This window comes from Trachypithecus francoisi, unplaced genomic scaffold, assembly GCF_009764315.1.
Source record: "Trachypithecus francoisi isolate TF-2019V2 unplaced genomic scaffold, Tfra_2.0 Lachesis_group3, whole genome shotgun sequence".
NCBI lineage: Eukaryota > Metazoa > Chordata > Mammalia > Primates > Cercopithecidae > Trachypithecus > Trachypithecus francoisi.
The window spans coordinates 63,680,024-63,705,232 of NW_022681468.1; the positions used below are offsets into that span (position 1 = coordinate 63,680,024).

Genomic DNA, 25,209 nt, shown 5'->3' on the forward strand with positions numbered 1-25,209 from the left:
TCTAAATTGTCCAGTGTAGTTAGGTTCCTGAGCACGGCTTCCAAGTGTTCTAAATGGCTAACGTCCTGAAACCTCTCCTTGGATGATTGGATATATGTAATAATCCAAATGTGGAATAATTAACAGATTAACCTGAATTTGTTAAAAGGTAAACAGTTTTCTATCTTATTTGGTTTGAACTTAAAAAAAAAAAAACTACATATTGGTCTCAATGATAACTATCAGAATTACCAAAGAATAGAGATATTATCTATAATATCTTAGAGCGTCTGAATTCAATTGGGAGTAACAATGCTCTTACAAATATTTTTATTGAACTCATTGTTTTTGCCATGTATTCTGATAAATGTGTGTGCTTTCAAATTTTACACTAATATCTATTTTATGACAACATGGGAGACTGCTGTGCATAAGTAACCGGCCAAACTCACACAGCTGAGGCCTGCTTCACACCAGAGGCAGCTCTTACATGCTTAGCTTCAATATTGCTTAAATATGACTGCATTCTCCTGTATTAACCATCAAAAATAACTCAGTTCTACATGTGCTGGTATTAAATCAGATGCATATTCTTTGTTCTTACTCTGAACTTGTGCAAAATTGGGGAAATGTGCACTTAAGGCTTGTAATTATTAAAACCTATTTTGCCCTGGCTCTCTAGAAAAGCAATGAATCAATTTGGATTAATTATAGTATTCCTATCTTGATCATTTTGGAAGTTTTACTAGGAGAAGAGAGCCTTTATCACTTTTTATCCTATACTGAGGCATAAAATTAGTATACATTTGCTTAAATAGCTGTCCTGTTCTCCCAAAGAACTGGGTGCACCTAATCATGGAATAATAGTTCCAATATTATAAAGCCGCTTGTAATCTCTTAAGGTTTCCCATGTAAAACAGTATTATTAGTTCTTTTAATAATTATTTCACCACTCGCACTTGAAGCAATGGGTACTTTCACAAATCAGGCAATGTGCAAATTCTGTCATAGTAAAACATTTATTTGTTAAAGTGATATAGATTATTCAAGATTCTACAGTCTGTTAAATCATGGACGGCAATGTAAGATGGATTGATACAGAACTTGATGCCAATGTAGGCTTTTTTTCCTTCTGAAAATAAAAAAAAAAAAATACTTGTAGGCCAGAAGAAAAAAAATTTGGTTTTAAAAGAGGATGAACCATGGTCTGATGGAGCCAGTTCCGCCAGCATCAGAGACTTTCACCTTGGCTCCTGTAGACAGTTTCTTCTAGGACACCAGTTCAACAATTAGCCTTTGTGAATTGAAACATTTTTGAATTTTATCCAGTAAAAATATCAGTGGCAAATTTTTTCAGGAGAGAGAGGAGAAGTGGTGCTCTTCAGATTAACTCCAACCTCTGAAATGAAAGAAAAAGGAAAAGGAAAAAAAGAAAGAAAGAAAACACATAGCTAATAAGATCATTATGTTAGCAAGCTAAAAGTAACTGAAATGTAAGCACCCAAGCAGGAGTTTCTTGCCATGAAATACATCACACACGCATGAAAACTATCTAAACATGCATATTAACATATAAAATGTTGCTTGGTAACTTCAAATTGGTGACTATATAAAAAATCTTATTTTTTTAATCTAAGTATACGAAGTCTAGATAATTATGTAAAGTCAAAGCTACATTGGAAAATGTCATTTTCTCTTGCTTTGTTTTTCACATATATAATTTCAAGGTAAGATAAACAAATAATAATTGCAGCTATTAATGCATGCCACTTATAAATTTAAAAAATTCTGCTAGAAAATGTGTATCATATTAAAATTTTACAAATATTTAATTGTACATATAATGGTAGTAAATTATTCATCTTAACTAATCAGTTTTTCACCCACAAAACAAAATAAACGGAAAACTCACAATAACTCTTAAAGTAATTCCATGTTTGAATTAAATATGATTTTGAAAGAAAATAATGTAAAAGCCATTTTATAAAAATATTTAAACATACAACTGTGAAAATATTTTTCCTCTAATCAGTCTTCATGGATTTAAGATATACCTAATGAAGTCTATTTTTTATGAAAATGGAAAATAACGTTTTGAGAAATATATGCTTTCATATACACAAGCACAACTAATTTTCTCTTTTCCATTAAAAAAAACTGCATGTTTACAATTTTCTATTTGGAAATTTTAAAATGCATGGCATGAATGAATCATGAAATAGAGATTCATTTATTTCGTATTCTATATTAAAATGCTGATGTAGAATATCTTTAGATAATTTTATGTGATAAAGTTATTAAAGTATATTAAAGGTTATTTGGTAACTTTATGTGAAGGTAGGTAAAATGCTGTAAAGATAATTTATTTAAGAAAATATTTCAAAATAATTAATAACCTGAATAGTGAAATTGATTTTAGCAAAAATAATAATTTTGGAAAGCTAAAAAGAAATGCACCGTATATGTGAAGATTGTTAAGGGACTAACGTGTATGTTATTTGTAAAAAAAAGTATTAGTTTTTAAAAAGTTACTGAGATATAGATATCTTTGTCATAATTTACCTGGAATATACTAAGAAAAACATTGCAAAATCACTGTAAAAATGTAACGGTATATATTACTAAGTTCGTCTTTATTTGGTTCATTGCAGAGCTTATATCAGTAAAATTGAATATCAACATGTTTTCTCTTTGTGTATTTCAAGTGATATACTCCCTTTGACACAAAAAAAGGTGTTATGGTACTATATCAAATGTCAAGTTACAAAAAGTAATAACATAATAAAAGTTGCAATATACCTAGGAGGAAAATGACAGTGGACAAAGTAACTAGTTTAAGTTTTTAGGTAATAAATAGTTTCAGGATAGCAAATGTTAATTTAGTATCAAGTTAATGATTTTATAAGTTGACATATCTTAAAGATTTACTTAAATTTCACATTAAATAATGATATTAATGAACTGTGAAATTATGGTTTATATAAATGCTACTAATTTTGAATATTAGGAAATAACAAAAATATTGTGAAGTATAAAGTTTGTCTGCTCTGAAGATGTAGCAGTATTAAAATTATTAAATAATATGGAGCCAAATAAAAACTGCCGTTTAATAGAATATCCAAAATAACACTTTTTAATTTACATATAGGTAGCTCCTATAGTAATTCATAAATATCTATACATAAAACACAAAATTACAAGAGTATCAAACAATACAACTAATGCAGACTAAATATGGTAAAAATGTTATAAAAACTAAAAATAATCAAGTTGTAGTAGGTTTAGGATGTTTTGGTTATTTTCCTCATTTAACAGTGAGTGGATCTCATGCAAAAGTTTGTGGACAGTCTTATTAACAGTACTAAAAGATAAATAAGAAATGCAAGCTCCTTGAACATTAAGAGAAGAAAAAAATGTCCTGACATCGAATGAATTGTGGGAAAACATTTATTACTGCCCCTCTTCTCAATGTAATTAAGAACTGTGAAATATTTTGATCTTTCATAGCTAGGATGTCTAAACAAGGAGATGATTTCTAAAGGTCATTGTTGATACAAAGGCTCTCCTTTTTTTAAATTTGGTAAATGTTCAAATATATATGTTAAAATATGCCTTAATTATTAAAACAAATCCAAATGTTTCCTACATATGTGTTTATTTTATTACTCCTATTTCAGAAAATTTACTTGAAAAGAATTTCATAGGAACCTCCTCCTGCAGAAGCAAATATTTTATATTGATCACTCTCACCTGGAAATATATTGGAAGCATATTTGCATCATGTACAAAATTTGCTTTTCTCTTTGGCTCTTATTTCATGTATTTTCCTAAACCCTATGCTTTCCCATAGTTTTATCAATGTTGTTATGTATTTATAATAAATATTAGCTTTTTATTAATTTGTATATTATTTATCTAAAATAATTGCACTCATCTGGAACAGAGATTTTATTGCAAAGTTTACATTTTTGCTTGTTATTAAACGTGGACTAATGGCAAGTTAAATTTATTAAAATCAGGAAGCAATTATCTTAAAGGCCTGTGCAAGCAATCACAGAATAAGCTATAGCTCTTGTGCAAAGCTACAAACACACACACACGAACACACAATGTGTACATATTTTGTTGGTCAGAATACAGCAAACACTTCTTAAGAAATTTTATTTAAGGCATTTTAAGTATAAATGGAAACTACTCAATTATTTCTTACTTAACTGCCAAACAGCATAACTATTTTTTTACTGTGTTCATTGTAAAGATACAAATCTTGGCCAAACACAACGAAAATTTATACATAAGTGCCAATTTCCACGTAGAGTCATCACCATTAATTTTATACATCATTCCTTTCCCCTTTGCTCTCAATTCATTTTAGTGTGATTAAAATTTTATGATTATATTATAAAAGAATTGTATTATACATTATACATTAAAATATTTCAAGGCCACTCTACTTCTATATACATTCGTAAAGGCTTCTAAAAAAGGAAATTGGCATGGGGCATATTCTGAATAATGGAAATGAAGTAAGTGTTTTAACTCTCTATGCTTAGAAAAAAAATTCACCTTAACAGGTACCTCAGTATGATTGGCTACAGAAAACTCAGAGCTGAAGAGTTGCAATCACAAAGGGTCTCTGCCCGCTCTCCACCTCAGTTCATTCACACACTGACAGTGTGAAAGGCTGTGAGAAAGCTAAGAACACACAGGTCACACACTATCTTCAGTAGGAGCATCACTGTTTGCTCTGCTCACGGTGGTAGACATAGGCCCTGCTATAGCACAAATCATTTACCAAGAATCAAGAATACTTACCTCGGGGTCATACAGTAACTTAAATCTGATAATAGAAAGGTAGCAAGGAGCTGGCTAATAAGTGAATGATGTATTGCCACTGAATTTTGTTAAAACTATTATTTGTCTCTGGATTTGTTTTACTTGATAATATTTATAGAAAGAGGAACAAGGTAGCCTAAGTATGAAGGGAAGTTTTCTATAATGTTATGACAGTCATTTATTTTTAATGATATTTTCTTATTTTTTGTACTACTAATTACCTTAAGATAAAAAGTCATTATTAAAAGCCTTATGTATGTATCACATTTGCAAAATCTCATGCTATGTCTGGTAGTACAAAGACTTTCAAAGAAATTAGCTTTTTCCAAATTCCATTCCTAATAATATATGAAAATAAATACATAAGCAAAATAATATTCAATATGCCATTTCAAATGTGAATCTTTAGAAAATTCTTTAAATTGATAATTGAAAAATTACGTAGACATTTACTCACCTGCTTCCAAATTTTGATACAACCATTTAATACCATTTTGGCTTGTGTTCCTTATAGATTAATCATCTGTTTCCTGATTCTTATATAAAGGTATCCTATCCTAAATTTCAGGTTGGCTGGATATGATTTATTAAAGTTACATGATCAATGAACTTTAAAAATGAAAGAGAGAAAGAAAGAGAGCTAAAGAGGAAGAGAGAGTGGTGGGTAGAGAGAGAGACGGAAAGAGAAATAAGAAGAAAGGTTAAAAATTGAGAGAGAGAACAAAAGGGGTGATGGAGAAACAAGACACCTTCATGCAGGTCAATTCAATGCACACAATAGAACACAGACATGTGCCAGACATTGTGCTCTTGATTGTTTCAGTGTTTCCAATGAGCCATCTACTGTTTTTTGCAACATAAGAATGGGATTCTAAATTCAGTAAAGAAATGATGCACGAAAACATTTTGATTTGTGGATGGAATTCGTTAGGGAAGATCCTGAAAGATTGACAAAGTTGTTTTTCTTTTAAATATAAAATGTTAAAAACCAAGACCCTATTTTTACTACCAGCAAATAAATCAATGGCCTTTTTTTAGAACTGTTAAAAGCAGAGTTTTTTTGTGTGTGCCAAACCTCAAGCAAATGGCTGATGCTTCCAGCTGTTTGAACAGATTGCTAAAGTGCTGTTCTGCTCTGGAAACACACTCCGATCCAATTAAAATTCAAGAATCAAATACTCATTTCAAACATCCCCCCCCCAAAAAAAACACTCAAGAAGAATAATTGGTTGCTGACAAAAGTAATACCATGAATATTTCATATGCAGTCTTTTGCTCCATTTTAAAGAGGCTTCATTCATTTTAGATAACAGCAAAACGCTTCTGTTCATCTGTTTTCAATGAGGCATAATGTGTCATCTCAGCTCTTATTAGGATGTGGAGGTCAAGGATGGGAGTAAATACATTCTTATCAAGGTACTGTCTTCACATTTGGAAATATTTGTAAAAATGCACATTGTATCATGTTTGATTATAAGACTGACTCCAAAGTTGCATGCATCACTATTATTATTAACTTTATTTCTTACAGAACAAAGCAGAGATGTTTAGTTAACCCAAAATATCTCTAAATTTAGAAACTGTGAATTCACTTAAGTAAACTAAACTTCAGTCTGTACTGTTGACAATTATAAGTAAATTTTAAAAGAAAATTTCAGTAAGCTACACAAATTAGCAAACTAATTACTTAAAATTAATTTATAAAATGTGTATACTCATTTAAGTGTTGAAGTATGTTACAGGTAATAAGAATCTCACCTGTGTTTCCTGGCCAATCTGGTCAACATTAGTCAGCAAAGCATCTGGGAATAAAATGTTCAGTGTCATAAACAATTCATTTTTTTAAAGAAATAGACTTAAAAAACTTCTTACTGAAATCTTGGTAAGACTTCATACCAAGAATTAGCAAAGATTTATCTAAAGACTTTTTTTTAAAAAAACTTACCAGTTCATGGGTTAATTGCAATTGACTTTTATAATATTTCAGTTTTCTGTGACTACTTTCTTATTCCTGATGCTTAAAAACATAGTTTTCAAAAATGTTATTCTAATAACCAAAATGAGTGATTTTCAATATGGATTTGGTATTTGTGACAGAGTTCAATAAGATAATCAAGTTTCTGTTCAGTTTCTTTCTCACAGTTGACATTTCATGTTTAAAGATTTATATGAATAATATGCAAAAATACATCAAGGAAAAAAGAATTTAAAGCAGAAAATATAGTTTAACTATATGCACCACGTGGAGTATAAAATAATCATTTACAATATTAACCATCATTCAATATCCACTTCCCAAATAATAGCTAATGTTTTAATGAGTACCTGTTCATCCTTATATAAGATACTAGCAATCTCAATACAAACATCTTTCCTTTAAATGTTTATATGTAGGTTCCAATTGCCTATACAAATTTAATACCATTACATAAACCTGTGCAGCAAACATTCTATTTTTTCCAAAATGCATTATTTTCAAGCAAATACGTCTAATCATTGAGAAGTGACACATGATAGAAAACTTAAGTCCTAAGGTAAAGGTTAAGTCCTTCTTAGGATTCACAGCTGAGTGTCACGAGACTGAGACAAATTGTTTTTTACAAAACTTTCAGCACAAATATTCATGTAAATATACAGTGGCCTTTGGAGATTAGATTTTACATAAAATCAATAGCAGGAGATGTTCACATTATAGATGAAAAAATGATTACAGAATTGTATTATGGTAGAGCCAATAGCCAACATAGTATATTTCATAACCTCCTTGACTTTACTCAGATATTTACTTATTAGACATATGCCAGAGCAGAAACATATGTACATAGCCTATGTGTCAGGAAAGGTTAAATGTTCAACTATTCCAAACACAATTACTTTAAATGAAAGGGCCGTCATGGCTTATTCCTGAATGAATGTGAAAATATTTTGTTTTTGTTTTCAGACATCATGAACATAACAGTCACCAAGTTTGAAATGGATGAAAATAGGTTGTAGAGATGGTTATCATTAAAAAAATGCAGAAAATTAAATTTGTGCTTTATATTCTATTGTCACCTGATAAGTAACAGGTATAATTTTTACAGTTTTTCTGGGAGAAGTTCTCTAGCCAGTCCATTTAAATCTCTGTTTTTCATAGTAATTACAATTGAATCTATATTGTCGGACACAAAATTATGATTTTAGCTGATTGTTATGAATATAAATATTTATATGTCTATATAATACATATATAGACAGATATTTGTTGAGCACATACATATTTATACAAATGTATGTGATGTATATATTTATTCAATGTTAACTTTAGATTCTAAATTTTGACTTTGAAAGTGCTGAACATAATCAGAAGACAATGATTTTATGTGTACCGTTACACTTACCAGAGTAATCAGTGATTATTTTGTTATGTTGAGTATCTGTGTAATTTGATGAAATCCCCAATGCATTAACAGTACCTTAATGAGGTAATTTACTACTTAAATATACTCCTGGTTATACATTGTTACTTTTTATATCCCTCTTCAGATAACACCACATTTTTAGGATGGCTCAATCACAACAATATGTTTACCACTATTTATTTATTTATTTATTTAGATAGAGTCTCACTCTGTCACCAGACTGGAGTGCAGTGGCACAATCTTGGCTCACTGCAACCTCTGACTCCCGAGTTCAAATGATTCTCCTGCCTCAGCCTCCCGAATAGCTGGGATTACAGGTGCACACCACCATGCCCAGTTGATATTTTGTAATTTTAGTAGAGATGGGGGTTTCACCACGTTGGCCAGGATGGTCTCGATATTCTGACCTCGTGATCTGCCTGCCTCGGTGTCCCAAAGTGCTGGGATTACAGGCATAAGCCACTGTGCCCGGCCTACCACTCTTTTTATTTTAAGTGGTCTTCTTTACCCTGCTACATGAATTGATTGTTTCTGTGGAAAAATATAATAATAAATAAATACATAAATAATAAAGATGTGAACAAACTAATTTTATTCATAATCCCAGCATGCATTTATCTAGCATGGGAAGAAAAAGACTGGGCAATCTGTCCTTTGAAAGTAAAAATTCAAACACTAATTTTGATTATTCTTTTCTCAATGCTATTTCAAAAATGACATATTTCTTGTCTATAAATTTACTTAAATATCATTAACATTGTAAGGTAAAGTGTTATTATCAGCAACATAAGAGGATAAGAAAAATATCCTTTTCACATACAATCCACCTCTGTGCAGAAGTCCTTTCCTCAAAACACTTCACACTCACACAGAAGCATACATTGTTAAAGTAAAATCATTGGACTGTTCTTGGAACGAGGGACGGCTGAAAAGGGAAAGATAGTAGATAGTCTCCATTCTGTCTAATATAAACGAATACTGTTTTCTCAGCATTATAATTGGCAATTGGAAATCAACTATGCTGAGAAGACAATGGCTTGTATTTGCTATCTCCTTAAGAAATGTTTCATATGCTTCACAATTCTACCAAAAGATGATACTTTATATTTATGGATTTGTTAAACTGTTGGAATTTAAAAAATCATAAGTTTATTGCTATAATGAAAGAGAAAAAAATTTAAGAACTAAAAGGCAGCTGATGTAAATTTTAGGGCAACTTTTAAAGTTTTTAGCTTTATAAATGATATATTTTATTTTCAAAAATACAAGCAAATAAAATAGTAAAATTTATATTGGATGCAAGTACTTTAAATTGAAGAGAAAATACATTACAAAACTTAAAGAAAAAGATTTCTGGAGACAAATGGAACACATTTATGCTTTGTAATTGTTTACAAATTTGTGGAGAAAAGTATGCATCTTTCGAAGATTAGACTTACTATGTTTAGAGATTTCTTAGAATGGTTCAAAACTTATATTCCAAAATTTTAAGTAAAATATATCTACAAAGCAGGTAAAAACCCACTGTTTTAAAGCATGAAACAACTTACTGAGACCTCCACTGACTCCTTTAATGGTTAGAAAAAAAAAGGGGGGGGGGGAATAAATTGGCCACAGTTTGAGTGTTACTGTGTCTACTTTATTAATTAATTAATTAATTTTTTCTTTCTTTCTTTTTGAGACAGAGTCTCTCTCCATCACCCAGGCTGGAATGCAGTGACGGGATGTTGGTTCACTGCCACCTCCACCTCCCAGGCTCAGGTGATTTTTCCCACCTTTGCCTCCTGAGTAGCTGGAACTACAGACTCCAACCACGCCCCCAACTAATTTTTGTGTGTGTGTTTTTACTAGTAACAGGGTTTCACCACGTTGGCCCGGCTGTTCTCGAACTCTGACCTCAAGTGATCTGCCCATCTTGGGCCCTCAAAGTGCTGGGATTACAGTGTGAGCTACCGTGCCTAGCCACTATGTCTACTTTAAATTGTTGTATTTGATCTTTTTATGTATTTATATATTTGTAGACTAAAATAAATAATATCCATCAAACTAAAATATACTGCTTTTTAAAATGTGGGGCCACGTTAGATGCTTCATTATCCCTTTATGACACTACGGTAATAATAGCTTTGTATTTTCAATTGGGGGACAATTACTCGAAAGGAACAAAAATAACGCAGGAACAGAATTTAAAAAAACGTTTGAAGTAAACATCGTTAATACATGCATAACAGGAAACACATTATTTTGTTTGTTCTCACATTGAACAAGCTGAAACTATAATGTAAAATGACAAAAATAAAAGAAAAATAATTAAAAATGAGGAAGCAAAAATAATATATAAGTATATATAATCTTCATATAGTCAAAAACAACAAACAGCAAACCAGATGCTTCAGATCACATATATATTGACTGTTTAAATGAGAAATAAAATAATGAATGACAGAAAGCAAAACAAGAAAAGGACAGAGAATTTGTTGCTTATGGTAATATAATATTTAGATCACAAATCTGTATTGTACTAACTAATGAAAATTCTTATTTCTACACCTTCCTCCCTGGCCATATTTGTCTATTCATTTAGTCATTTATTCATCTAAGCAACAATTATGTTTCAGACATCAGGATAGGTAATATTATCCCCAACTTTTCCATAGACTTACTTTTCAGTCACTTCACACTGCAATTACTTTAAGCAAAAATTTCTTCATATGTTTATAAACAAATACAAAAAAAAATTGACCTTCTTGATAAGTCAGTCTTTTGTTAATCTCTCCAAATACAGACTTCTTGAAGGGCAAAAGCTCAGGCCAGATACTCACCTTTCTATCATTTTTAAGAACAAGTGTTCAAGCATTTGGTTTAAATATTGTAAAAATGATCATATTACAAATATATTAAATAACATTAAATGATTTTCAATGGTGTTAGTCAAACAAAATAAATCTCATATGATTAAATATCATGGAATTTAAAAAGTCTATGAGAAATGAAAGATACTTAATCAAACTTTCATTAGAAACATAAGTAGGAAATTGATTTTTAAAAATACTGGAAAATACGAAGTTCATCAGTAACTTATAGTACATATGTTAACCTTGCTGATGTTACATTATTTCAGAGCATTCTTATCTTTGATCACAACCTTCAAAATCCCAGAAATTCTTTGAAGATTCATTTCGTCAAGTCTTGAAAACTTTTGTATGTTAAATATTTTTTAATACCATGCTGATAAATCTAAGAAGGGAAAAAGTAGTATGCTTCTGCAAATCAACACCTATTGAGGAATTATGCAATTGATGTTAATTAAAAATATTTAGTTGGAATTAGAGCATTACTACATTAATAGTGCTGAAAATACATTTCACTCTGAGTGCTGTTTTTGACTTCGCAAACTACTACCACATATGATTTCATCTATTCCTTACAAGGAATAAATAACTGAGTAGTGAAGGATAATTAGACTTCGCAAATGTGAAAGGCAAATTTTTTAGAAAAAGAATCAATGCAGTGAAGGGATTTAGCAAACGTCTAAAAAAAAAAAGCCCGTTGGATAATTACTTTGAACACTGGCACTGAAAGTCATCTCTAACTACTTTAATCTTACATACTGTGGAATGGCATCATGATACATTGTGTATGAGAAGATGTGGCTTTGTCGAGTTACCAGTAACTGAAATTGCTGTATATGTTTCTAGCAGAAGGAAATTAACGATTCCACATTCCTCCCTTGTGTCTTAAGTGGTATTTCAAGTGATCTGAAAAAAGTTAATAAACTTTTGCTGTGTGTTTAACTTACTCCCAAAGAGTACTTGACATAAGATAGTAAAGCCCCTATCTTATGATATTATGGCTAAAATGTCATTTCTTTTGTGTAAAGCAATGGGTCTAAGTTCTCATGTGAGCCTTATTCTCAAAACAAAACAAAACAAAACCTCTTTGATGTTAACCTGTTTACAGATCTTTAATAAAACACCCTCAAATTATTATATAATTAAGTTTTTCAAGGAGTGAATAGAAACATTTATCTATAGACCTTAATTTCAGTAAATTGTTAATAATTCCACATTACTCAGGAGCATTATTAGTTTCTATTCAATTTAAAATCCTGTGTTAAAAAATGATGTATTCTCACTAAATGGCATGATTTCTAGTTAAATTTATCACAGTTTTTGGTTAAAATAGCAAATGTATTTACTTTAAAAGGAAAACTTTCAAATGCAAAACTATAGTGCAAAGGGGAAAAAATCCACTGTCTGTTTAATGAGCAATGACTTTATAAGACTTATAAATATAATGAGAACACGATTAGAAGTTTTTCAATTTTACTTGGTGATAAAGATAAACACCTCTTTGATAAAGGCAGTCTTGTATGTCTCCCTCTTTATCTTGCATTAAGACCAACATAAAACTCATTCATTCAGAAAATGTGTATTAAATGAACGAAAACACCTTCATATGTCCATGTAGATGCATAGGAATTTGTAGCCTGTGACTTAAACTTGATTAGAGTTTTCATAAAAGCAAAATAAATTGCACTTTCTTCTCCTTTCCACTGAAAAAGGTGTGTCGTGGAGAAGAAATATCTTACAACCATTAAGGCACCTGCACCAAGGATGTTGTTTAGAAGGGAACTAATTTTAACATTAACTCAGTATACTAATTGAATATTTTATTTTAAATAATTTAGCAACATGAAGTTGTTCTCTACAACATTTCCCTAAAAACAAAGGAAACACTATTACCATTGAAAGAAAATATACAGTCTACTTAAAAAATATCAATTATCCATAGGTGGTCCTTTGTAAAATTAGAGAACATATCACTTTTTATGCAACACTGTCTTTTTTCTACAACAATTTTCATTTTTTAAATCTGCTGTTGCTAGTCCTAGGAGCTGGTCCTAGAATAGGGAAAGGCACTGCTGCTATGTCATGCTTTTTCCCTTATTATTTTATTTATGTTTCCTTCCAGTATACATATACATAAATACATATATATAGTTATATATGTGTATGTATATATATATATATATATACTGTTTCTGAGAAGGTTGATTTATGCACAGCATCGGAATTGCAAATTCCAATTTTCTATGTGAGTTCTCAAAATGATTTTTCGTTAAAAAGAAATAATACATGACACAGAGCTTTTCAGTAGTCCCTCAGAATTTGAGAGTTGCCTTTCCACTATGACCATCAGAACAGTCAGACTGAATAAACATCACATTCATAGACATGCTTCTTTTAGAAAACAGTCCACATGTGTTCGGCGAGTTAATATAACAATAGTATTCCTTTAATTCTCCATCGAGGGAGCACTTGTGCCTTGCTCTGGATCTCTCAGCAGGCAAAGTGAGAAACTTACTTGGCTTTATATGTGCTCTTTTAGATGTGGGCCCCTCTGTGACAGAGTCGGGAGGTCGGCTAGCTAACTGCAAGGCAGTTGAGTTGTTCCTGTTAGTGTTTTGGGACTCAACATTTGTGACAGCTTCATTCTGTGGTTCGGTACTTGGCTTTGTGCCAGTCTTTCTTTTCTGCTTTTGGGACACAGAAGTGCTTGAAGTCCAGGAAGCAGGCAAAGCAGAGGTAGTGGTAGAGGAGTCCTGACTCGAACAAGTTTCTGAAGATTGAATCACATTGTCATTGGTAGCTTTACAACACTGGGCATTCTCTTCGTGTCCCACAGCTTGTTTGGACACGGACTGGGGCAGCGTTACACTACAGCCTTGTATTTGAGCCCCATTAGTTTGAGAATAAACATTGCTAACCTTGGTGACCTTGTGTTGCCCATTATTGTTGCAAACCTTATACCGGATCATCAGAATAATGATAAATACCAGCACAGATGCTACAATGATTCCACCAATAATAATAATCATGGTGCCTCCCAAAAACTGGGACTGCATGAAATGGCAACGCACATAATCCTGTTCCGTAGTAAACTGGATGCAACCCACGACTCTTGTGGCAGTGAGGGAAGTGATGCCATCATCATATATGGCCAAGACACACAAGTCATACATAGTTCCAGCAGCCAGATTATTGACCAGAAAAGTTTTGCTCGTAGGAGGTATCATTCTGAAGGACAATGGAATTTGTGTTAATATTAATAACAAAACAAAACATATACACAGAAAGTCATTATGACTTTAGTTCGGTGTCATTTTAGTATTCATTAAGGTAAGTACATTTATAATACAGGAATTATTGCAAAATGATCTAATCTCATATTTATCGAGTTAAAATGGCTAAAAGTCCTAGTCAGCATCTGCACTATATTAATTGTTCCTATCCCAAGCCTTCACAAGCTTACTAATCACAATGCTTGGCAAAGGAGAACTCCTAATAAAACACACTGCTGAAAAATCACTGATGACAAATTACTTTTGAAAGGTGTGACTGTGACATTATCTGACTGCTAAACAAATCCATTTAGCACTTACAATACCTCTATGACTAAAAGCAAGTTTGAAGGAAGGGAAAATGTTTACAATCACATTAGAAATCTAAATAGATACGCATTTCAGAGCATTTATTTTCCATTTCAGAAAAATGAAATGGCACCAGGTAAACATATATTTAATAACTAAGATTATTACTAAGATTAAAGTATTTTCTTTACAAATCTAATCCTTTTTTAATGCCGTCAACACTTGGACCCCATTATGTTTTTATCTATAAATGAAGATAATGAAAACACATAAGTAATATTATCCTGGAAACATGAACAAGGCAAGTCTGTTGACCAGAGCATAAATCCCTCATTCCATTTTATGCTACTGCAAATTTTCATCGGAGCACAATTTATAAAGTATAAGAGTTTAGGTGGTGCCCAAATCTAATATCACCTAATTCCAGTGATACTTTCACTGCTGTGGCTCATGTCTGTAATCACAGCACTTTGGGAGGCCAATGAGGGTGGATCAGTTGAGGTCAGGAGTTTGAGATCAGCCTGACCAATATGGTGAAACACCATCTCTACTAAAAATATAAAAATTAACTGGGAGTGGTGGCGGGCACCTGTAGTCCCAGCTACTCGGCAGGCTGAGACAGGAGAATTGCTTGAACCTGGGAGGCAGAGGTTGCAGTGAGCTGAGATCGTGCCACTGCACTCAAGCCTGGGCGACAGAGCAAGACCTTACCTTAAAATTAATTAATTAATTAATTAAAGAGTTTATAGACATCTTTGAATCTACTACTTTCTAAAAGTTTCTTGTTGATGTCTATTTTCCTCTGTTCCTTCAGTAGCAACTGAATATAACCTAATTTATAATTAAACAATAGGCATTACTAAGCATTTTGTATACATTAAAATTTAATCTTTACAATGACCTTATGAGACAGGCATTATCACTATTTTACAGATGACGAAAAAGGTCAGGGATTCAAGAAATTTCCTCAAGGTTTAACCAAATTTTACTTGTCATTGCAGGAGTAAAATCCCGGAATTTGGAAAATCAAATCTGGCTTATTTCACAGAGCTAATGTTTAAAATATATATAATATCCAATAGCTACAGAAAAGTGTGGGGTGGGGAGGGGTATTTGTCATCGACAGTAGTCCATGGGTTATGTGAAGAGCCTGGTATGACAAGAGCAAATTACTTAAAGTTAATATACATGTATCATAGTCCACGTCCCCATATATTTAGTGATGAAGGGATAATTTCTCACTTGTAATAATGAGGAATTGAAACTCAGCCAGGTAGAATCCTGCCCCAGGTTGATCACATGGCTAGCCAGGATAGGTTTAATTTTGCCTACTAGTCCATGCTTTAAAAAAAAAATTACTCTCATTTCCATACAGGAATGAAAATCAATTATATTGAATAATTCACCTGGGTACATAGGAACTGATCTCATCTGATTTCTGAATATCTTAAACAGTATATATATATATATATATATGTATATATAATATGTGTGTGTGTGTATATATTATATATATTTCAAAGCCATGGTTTTGCATCATTTCCCAGGGCAGAGTAAGTCTCTCACAAGTGAAATTATATGAAAGGGTAAAAATATGTCTTTTTAACAGAAAATTGGACAAGATGTGACTATAAATCAATGAGGCTGAACTTTAGAAAAACATACCAGAAATTCTTTCGTAGGTGCAAATTCCCCATCATTATCCTTACTTGGATATTACATACCTAATTCCAGTGATACTTTCACTGCTCAAATTATTTATAATGTTTCTTTTTGGAACTCTCTTAGAACCAGTACACATGAGACAACACAACCACACACACAGACACACACACACACCCCTTAATCACTCAAAAAATCAGTCTCATTATTTTATAGTTACATCCTATTTTTGACCAAAAATGGCAATACCCATCTTGATCACCCACCTTATTCACAAGACTTGACTCCAAATGGCTTTTGCTTGTTTCCAAAATTCAAATTCACCCTCAAAAGACGAAGATTTGCCACCACTGAGGATATTCAAAATAGTATGATGAAGGTTCTAAAGATAATTCCAAAAGTGCTTTGAGCAATGGCAGCATCATTGGGATAATGGTATAGCCTCCCAACATGACTTCCTTGAAGGAAAGAACACTCATGTGGATGTGTAAGTTCTGGTATGTTTTTGAATTTTTATTATAAATCAGTCTTGTTCTCTGATAGTCACATCTCTTAGATGAGGGGGAAAAAAAGTAAGTAAGCATAATATTAAATATAAGTTGAACTCTCTAAAAGTAATACCATTCAAAATATCTCCCCACTTGTATTACCACCTTTTCCAAAGCTTACACTATGCACTTTAAAATACGGAATTACAACACAGAACAGCACTGCCAATTAGAAAAAATCAGTAGTACATTAACAAGTTCTACACTAAGATGCATGGTAAGTATATAAATTTGCTTAATTTTTCTTACCTGTAAACAAGGGTGTCATCATAAGTACCATTGTACTGGATTTGAAACATACGTATTCCAGGGATATTTCTTTGAAAATTAAATTTAAGTAGTGCCGTTGATGATGTAGCTTCTGCCACCACAATTTTATCTTGACTCAATTTAGTATCACCATTACTACTGCTTGTATTAGACCCTGACTTGGTAGAAGTTGAGATATCTGAAGAACCAGGATCAGGCTCATGGATATGGTTTGTACTGTTTAGTAAGTGAGGGAGCTTAATTATATGAAGATCAACTATTTGTGTTGCTTCCCCAGCAGGATTGGAAGCAATGCAGGTAAAAGCACCTGTATCCTTTACAGTAGTTATAAGAATGTCAAGTGTTCCGTTATCATACACCAGAGATCTTGTTGCATTTGAAATAAGCTTTCCTTCAGGAGAAATCCAGTGAATTGCAGGCTCAGGGTCTCCCCTGGCTTTGCACCTCAGTGTTGCCCTTTGTCCCTCCAGGACTCTCATCTCATGTGTATGACGAGTAATGAGAGGAGGCTCACACAAAAACTCTTCTTCAGGAATTGACCAAAAGTAGCGGCCAGTTAAAAGTGGAGGAGAAGCACAGGTCTCTAAGTCATCTTCTCTGGACAGACGCCGCAACCACAACAATTCACAATTGCAGTGCAAGGGGTTTCCACCAAAACTTAATGCAAAAGTAGATGGGCTTATGATTCCTGAGGTTGCTAGTACCTGAGCTCGCTGAAAGAGAGGATCAGGTGGTAGCTTCTGCAATTTATTTGATGTCACATCTAACCGAGTCATCTTGTGCAAATGGGAGAAGGTCCCCTTAGGAATGTTATCAATCATATTGTGATCCAAACTAAGGGTATGCAAGCTAACCATCTTCTCAACAGCATCCCAAGGAATGGTTTCTAGATTATTATAGGACAGATCCAGTTCCTCAAGGGCGAAGACATCATCAAATGCTGTAGAGGAAATTAAAGTCAGCTGATTGTTATTGAGTATCAAATGATGAAGATTGGAAAGACCACTGAACATATCATTTGTAATTTTAGTCAATCTGTTGCTATTCAAATGCAAAGCCCTCAAATTTCGTAGGTCAGCGAAAGCATGAGGTGTAATAAAACTTATTGTATTCCTGGATAGAGTCAGGTCCACCAAGCTGGTCATATTGGCAAAATCTTTCCTTTTAATATTTGTAACAAAATTGTCTGCCAACCGCAGTTCCACAGTTCTTCTGTCAATGTTTGGTGGAACAAATAAAAGCCCTTTCTTGGCACAAAGGGTTGCAAGATTAGGAGACAAAATCTGACAGACACAACGCTTTGGACAGATCTGAGCTTTCACTGCTATGCCAATGAAAAACAGATAAAAAAGAATTTTTTCCATTGTAGATCAGATTTAAGAGCCTGTAACAGAAGACACAAAATAGAATGTTAGCATCCAATGATTTAATTCATATTCATATTCCTACTAAAATAATATTTGTATGCAATGTAGAATAGAGAAATAATTTCACTTGTTTGCTTAACAAATATTAATATTTATTCTGTAGTAAAGGCCATAATGGGCAATAGGGATTATTAATACACCATTGACGGTTTCATGGGATTTAAAATCAAGTGAGAAAAGCAAAGCAGTCAAAAGATTATTATAACTCTGCAAACTAAGTGCCATTTTTTAAGTATGTCCAGGGTACTCCATGGGTGAACCAAAATAGATATATGGCTGAGATTCTAGGCCTGGGAGTTTAGGAAAACATACCCTAGACCCTGAAGGACATTTTGTTACATAAAGATATCTAAAAACTTAGAGGCATATTTGAAGATTTGTAAGTAGGTCAATTCAGTAGCCTAAATGGAAACAATAAAAAAACCAATATTTTGTTAGCTTGCAGCATGACCTTGAAGACAACAAATTCTTGATTAATTTTTTTAACTTTACAAACTATCTTGACATAGATCAACCTTCACTTTTTTATTTTTTTATTATTTTATTTTATTTTATTTTATTTTATTTTTTGAGATGAGTCTTGCATTGTTGCCCAGGCTGGAGTGCAGTGGCGTGATCTTGGCTCACTGCAACTTCCACCTCCCAGGTTCAAGCGATTACCCTTCAGCCTCTCTGAGTAGCTAGGATTACAGGTGCCTGCCACCATGCCCAGCTAATTCTTGTATTTTTAGTAGAGACAAGATTTGTCATGTTGGGCAGGCTGGTTTCGAACTCCTGACCTCAGGTGTTCTGCCCACCTCAGCCTCTCAAAGTGCTGAGATTACAGGCATGAGCCACTGTGCCCAGCCAATCTTCACATCTTAACTGAAAATGCAAAAATCTTATGCTCAAAAATAACATAGTTGAATGCTTACCACAATAGCTCTGAGTTCCCTAAATATTAAAATATTTTATTCGTTATAAATGTGGATTTTTAAAGATAATTTCTGGGAAGCAGCCATCAGTGTTTTCACTTAACAGTATGTTCAACAAGATATTATATTCAGTTTTCCTTCTTTTAAAATCTTAACGAATGTATATTTATCCAAATTTAATTTTAAATAAACACTTTGACAATTTTAATTTTTCTGTTTGACCTTGTGTATATGCTATTGAAATCAATCCTCAATAATAATAATAGCATATATGTGATTAAAAGTTCTCATATGTTGCATCAAGTTTTCTTCTCTTTTTTTTTTTTTGAGGCAAAGTTTTTCTCTGTCACCCAACCTGGAGGCTGGAGTACAGTGGTGTGATCATGGCTCACTGCAGCTTCGACCTCCCCAGCTCAAAGGATCCTACCACCTCAGCCTTCTGAGTAGCTGGGACTACAGATAAGTGCCACTACCCTAGGGTAATTTTTTTTGTTTGTTTGTTTTGTTTTGTTTTGAGACAGGGTTCAAACTCCTGAGCTCAAGCAATCTTCCTGCCTCAGCCACCCAAAGTGCTGCGAGTACAGGAAGGAGCTACCTTACTCAGGCTGTTGCATGAAATTTTAAAAACCATGGGTGGCAATAGCTGTAGAAAATCATACATGTTTTCAATTTAATATAAATATGAAATCATCCTGGAAATATCATGCCTAGTTTTCTAATTAAAGCATATTTTATGACTTTTAATTATGTAATGCCTTTTGTAAGGTAAAAGCCTCTGATAGCAATAACTTAAACATATCCTTAGAATGACCCCAGATTGCAGAGGCACCTGAATGTGTGTCCTGAGCCACGGAATCCAGGAGTGGCCAGTCCCGAGATTCATTCCTTGTCTATGAGAAACATCTGAGCCCCCAACCTGTCCAATGGAACACGGGCTGTACAGGGGATTAATGCCCTGAATTTTGGGTTATGGAGGCTGCCAGGTGGAGATCGTTAAGTGGTTGGGGGGAGCTTGTTAAATGCTATATAAATTGCAAGCACTTGTGGTTTTCCTGACCAGCCTGCCACCACTGGACTGTACGTAAGGCAGATATGTTGTCCAGCCTGCGACCACTGGACTCTTCCCTGTATATAATCCCCTAATCAAACCCCATATCTCACTTGCTGGCTCTGGGTCTCTTCTTCCGCTTCTTGAACCTGGATCCTTCCTACTGAGGTTAAGAGGTGTCCGGCACAACACCTATTTGATGCCATATGAAATGTGATCTAGTTAATAAAAATGATCATTATCAACAAATAAAGATATAATCTTCTGTTCATTACTAACTGGTATTAAACTAGCCTTTCCAAAATAAGCATTAACAAATAAAATTACAAAAATATATAAAACAACAAGTTTTAGACATTGGAAATGAATAAATACAGAACCGTGATCCTGGAGATAGTGAGTTAAAAACGAATTCTATAATTATCCCTGGAGACATTTTCCAAATCACAGCACAAGAAGGGGAATCAAGGCAATGTATGAATAGTCTTGTTAAATTGAAAAGACAAAGATTGGAGAGCAGAGAGTCTCAGGTGGCTTGAATTTGTGGAGCAGTGTCCTAGTGAAAAGAGAGTTATTGAAGAAGAGCTCTGGTAATCTATGTAAGTGGAGGCAGGGTAATAGGTACAAACCATGCTGTAATACTGATAAAAAGGGATGAAAGGAAAAGGAACAAAAATCCAATGACCTGTGGAACGATGTTAAGAAGTCAAACATATACGTAATTGCAGTATCAGAAGAATGCTGTTAGTCAGAAATATATTTAAAGAAATAAAAGCAAATAATTTGTTGAATGTTATAAAAAAAATCTATAAATCCAAGCTCAACACAATGAAACGATACCAAGACACATCATCAAATTGCAGATAACCAGAGGAAAAGTAATCTTACATGTAGGCATAGAAATAAGACAGGATTACAATAAGGTAAGGTAAACAAAACAAAAGTAACTGCTGATTCCTCACTGACTTCTCATTGTAAATAAAGTGAGATGGAAGATAATGAAAAACATCTTTAAAGTGCTCCATGAAGAAAGGAAAACCTAGCAACCTAGGTAGGATTATACTTTCATAAAAGATGAAAACAAGGTAAGAAATTTTAAGAGAAACAGTTTCTTCATAAGCAAACCTGCACTTATATGAAAATGTAAAGGATAGTGTCTTTAGGTTGAAGGAAAATTACATATGATGGAAGAAACTTGAAACTTTATAAATGACTAAAGAACAACAGAAATGAACCATCTGTAGATATGTATGCAATATTTTTGTTGCATTTTAATGTGTTTATAAATAGTATTTCTGGAATAAATATAGAAAGTAATAAGAAACCATCACTGTCGTCCTAAGGAAACAAAATAAGCTGGATAAGCTACAAATCATATTTTTAAAAATAGTAACATTATAACCTTTGGAATACAAATAAACTTAAAGAATCTAACTTCCAGAGGTGACAGTCCTTGATAAAAGGGAGGAAATGGCCGGGGGTGGTGGCTCATGCCTGTAATCCCAGCACTTTGGGAAGCCTGGGGGGCGGGGGGCGGGGGTGCAGATCACGAGGTCAGGAGTTCGAGACCATCCTGGCGAATATGGTGAAAACCCGTCTCTACTAAAAATACAAAAATTAGCTGAGCGTGGTAGTGCACACCTGTAGTCCCAGTTACTGGGAAGGCTGAGGCAGGACAAGGGCATGAACCTGGGAGGTGGAGGTTTCAGTGAGTGGAGATCACGCCATTACACTCCAGCCTAGGTGACAGAGCAAGCCTCCATCTCAAAAAAAGAAAAAAAGGAAATACATAGCTGTTCTCTACTTCCCCAACCAACAAAATAGAAACTAGGACATGCTATCTATCTGACATAACTTGGGATAAAAGGAATCCTGCCTACGTTTTACCAAACTTTTAAGAATGCATTTGTGGTTGGATATAACAAAATAGAATCCACAAGAGGCCCAATAGTAACAGTGAGAAAATATTAACACCTATCTCATTCTTGTTACCTTCATGAGTAACAGGAATATTATCTTTTAAAAAATATGGGAATAGAGAGAGGATAGAGATAATTTCTCTCAGATACATGTTATTTTCAGATGAGAAAAAAATGAGGAAGGAAAGGAAAATTGAAAGAAACATTTTGGGCAAACTTGCTTTTCAGCTTGGAAAGAATGGGAAAAATGCAGAGGAACTGGAAGAAAAATACAGTACCTCAGGGATTTCATCTATCAGGATTGATGGAGGGGTGGGAGAGCTCAGTCCCCTTCATCTCCCTACAAATACTCCTGATTTTAACGACAAAATGCCTGGGTGACATTGGGCAGCTGAAAAATCCTTCCTAGAGCTTCCTAGAGGATATCTCCACCTTTTAGACTATGGGTAGCTGTAGCCAAAAGAAAAATAAAAATGCTAGGGGTGAGATTTGAGATAAAAAAGTTCTGCTAGGCCACCAAGAAATCTGGCCCCAGAGCTCTAAAGCAGGGTGGTGAGGCCTCCAGAAATTTGGAGATCAAAAGATTCATCTGTAAAATAGAGATAGATCTCCAAAACCACCGTAGGGCACAGATCTCAGGTCTTACTAAATAGGAAATTCCCAGACATGTAAGAATTCACATAAAAACTTGAAGAAGCAAGAAAAAGTGACCAACATTAAAAAGGAAGTGATTAATAGAAGCAGATCCAGAGACATCGCAGATATTACAATTACCAAAGGAAGCATAAAATTACTATAATAAAAATTCTAACACGGCTACAGGAAAAGATGAACATCACGCATGATTTGATGGGAAATTTTAGCAGAGATGTGAAAAACAATTTTTAAATGTATACGATCTAAAATACGAAAATACCTTCATAACAGAAGATTGGGCAGAGCAGAAGAAAAATATAAAAGTAACCGAAGATAAATTAATAGAAAAAAACTAAAATCAGATTTAAAAAGCCTGAAAGAACAGAACAGAAAGTATTAGATCTGAGAGAAAAATATTTGAATGATTAATATTATCTTAATTTTAATCCCTCTCAGAAAGAAAGAGAGAATGGTGCAGAATAAATAGTAGAAGTAAAAATACCTGAAAAGATTCCAGACTTGATGACATTGATAATATAAAAAGACCAATGCAGCAGACAACCACCTGGGCACAAAAGAACAAATGGCTGAAATCCAAATATAAAGATAAAAATTTATTAAAAGAGGCAGAGAAAAAGGTATTGCATGCATGGAGAATATAATTTACAACTGAATTTTCATCATAATTAAGGTCAAAAGAAAATGAAATAATATATTTAAAATTTATAAAGAATAAAAGAATATACTCTAGAAGTTATATCCAATAAAAGTATCCTTCAAAATGTATTAAAAAGTATTTACAGCTAGGCAAAATCTAAGAAAAATTTATCTCATATTCTGTGCAAGATGTAACAACAGCAGTTCACCAATATAGAAGGAAAAGAGAAATAATGAACCCAGTGGGAAAATAGAAAATCATTGCCAAAGTAGTAGACTTAATCCTAAACTACATCAAAAACTTCAAACACGAATGGGATGTAAAAGTTAAAGGCAAAGATTTTTATCCTGCCTAAAATAATCAGGCCATCCATGAAGCATTCAGAAAAATGCATGTTGAAAATAAAGATATGAACAACTAAAAGTAAAAGGCTGAAAAAGATATGTCATTAAAACACTGAACATAAAAAGCTGATGTGGCTATAAATTAGAAAAAGGCAAAAAGTATATCAGAGATAAATATGGGCATTTTATAGAGTAAAAGGATCAATTCATCAAGAAACCACGAAAACATTGAATGTACACGAACTTAGCAAAAGAGCTTCAAAATACATGAAATGACACATGACAGAAAAAAAGGGAATTTAAATCCACAGTTACAATTGGAGATACAAACTCTTCTCTTTCATTATTAATTGATAGAATAAGCTGAATGAAAAGACAGAGCTGTAGCTATAAAAGATTTACACAGCACTGTCAACAAACCTGACCTAATTTACAATTATAAAATACAACTTCAATAAACAGATAATAAACATTCTATCTAGATTCTCATAGAACTTTAGCAAGACTATTAAATTGAAATTAAATTAAAATTAAATTAAATGAAATTAATTAAGTTGAAATTAAAGTATAACAATTTATGGTATAAAATGTAGTATGTTTGAATTGTTCTGGTAATTCAGACTAAATATATTATTACAAAGAAAACATGATTTAGCCTTGTAGTATAGTTTGAAGTCAGGTAGCGTGACGCCTCCAGCTTTGTCCTTTTGACCTAGGATTGTCTTGGCAATGCGGGCTCTTTTTTGGTTCCATATGAACTTTAAAGCAGTTTTTTCCAATTCTGTGAAGAAACTCATTGGTAGCTTGATGGGGATGGCATTGAATCTATAAATAACCTTGGGCAGTATGGCCATTTTCACGATATTGATTCTTCCTATCCATGAGCATGGTATGTTCTTCCATTTGTTTGTGTCCTCTTTGATTTCACTGAGCAGTGGCTAGCCACAAGTAGAAAGCTGAAACTGGATCCTTTCCTTACCCCTTATACGAAAATTAATTCAAGATGGATTAGAGACTTAAATGTTAGACCTAATACCATAAAAACCCTAGAAGAAAATCTAGGTAGTACCATTCAGGACATAGGCATGGGGAAGGACTTCATATCTAAAACACCAAAAGCAACGGCAGCAAAAG

General features: G+C 33.2%; 1 protein-coding gene across 2 annotated transcripts; it reads right to left on the bottom strand.

Moving 5' to 3' along the window:
* Positions 1-979: 979 nt before the first annotated feature.
* Positions 980-23,654, bottom strand: LRFN5 (leucine rich repeat and fibronectin type III domain containing 5). 2 transcript variants are annotated; one of them, XM_033188171.1, is made up of 6 exons: positions 23,576-23,654; positions 20,632-20,710; positions 17,109-18,513; positions 13,584-14,296; positions 6,574-6,617; positions 980-1,378 (listed from the first exon to the last, which is right to left on the bottom strand). In XM_033188171.1, the coding sequence occupies exons 3-6, from the start codon at positions 18,491-18,493 to the stop codon at positions 1,361-1,363; spliced, it is 2,160 nt and encodes a 719-aa protein (XP_033044062.1). In that variant the 5' UTR covers positions 18,494-18,513; positions 20,632-20,710; positions 23,576-23,654; the 3' UTR covers positions 980-1,360. The 2 variants fall into 2 exon arrangements, with proteins under 2 accessions (XP_033044062.1, XP_033044063.1); XM_033188172.1 differs by lacking the exon at positions 23,576-23,654 and having other exon boundaries at positions 20,632-20,837.
* Positions 23,655-25,209: the final 1,555 nt, after the last annotated feature.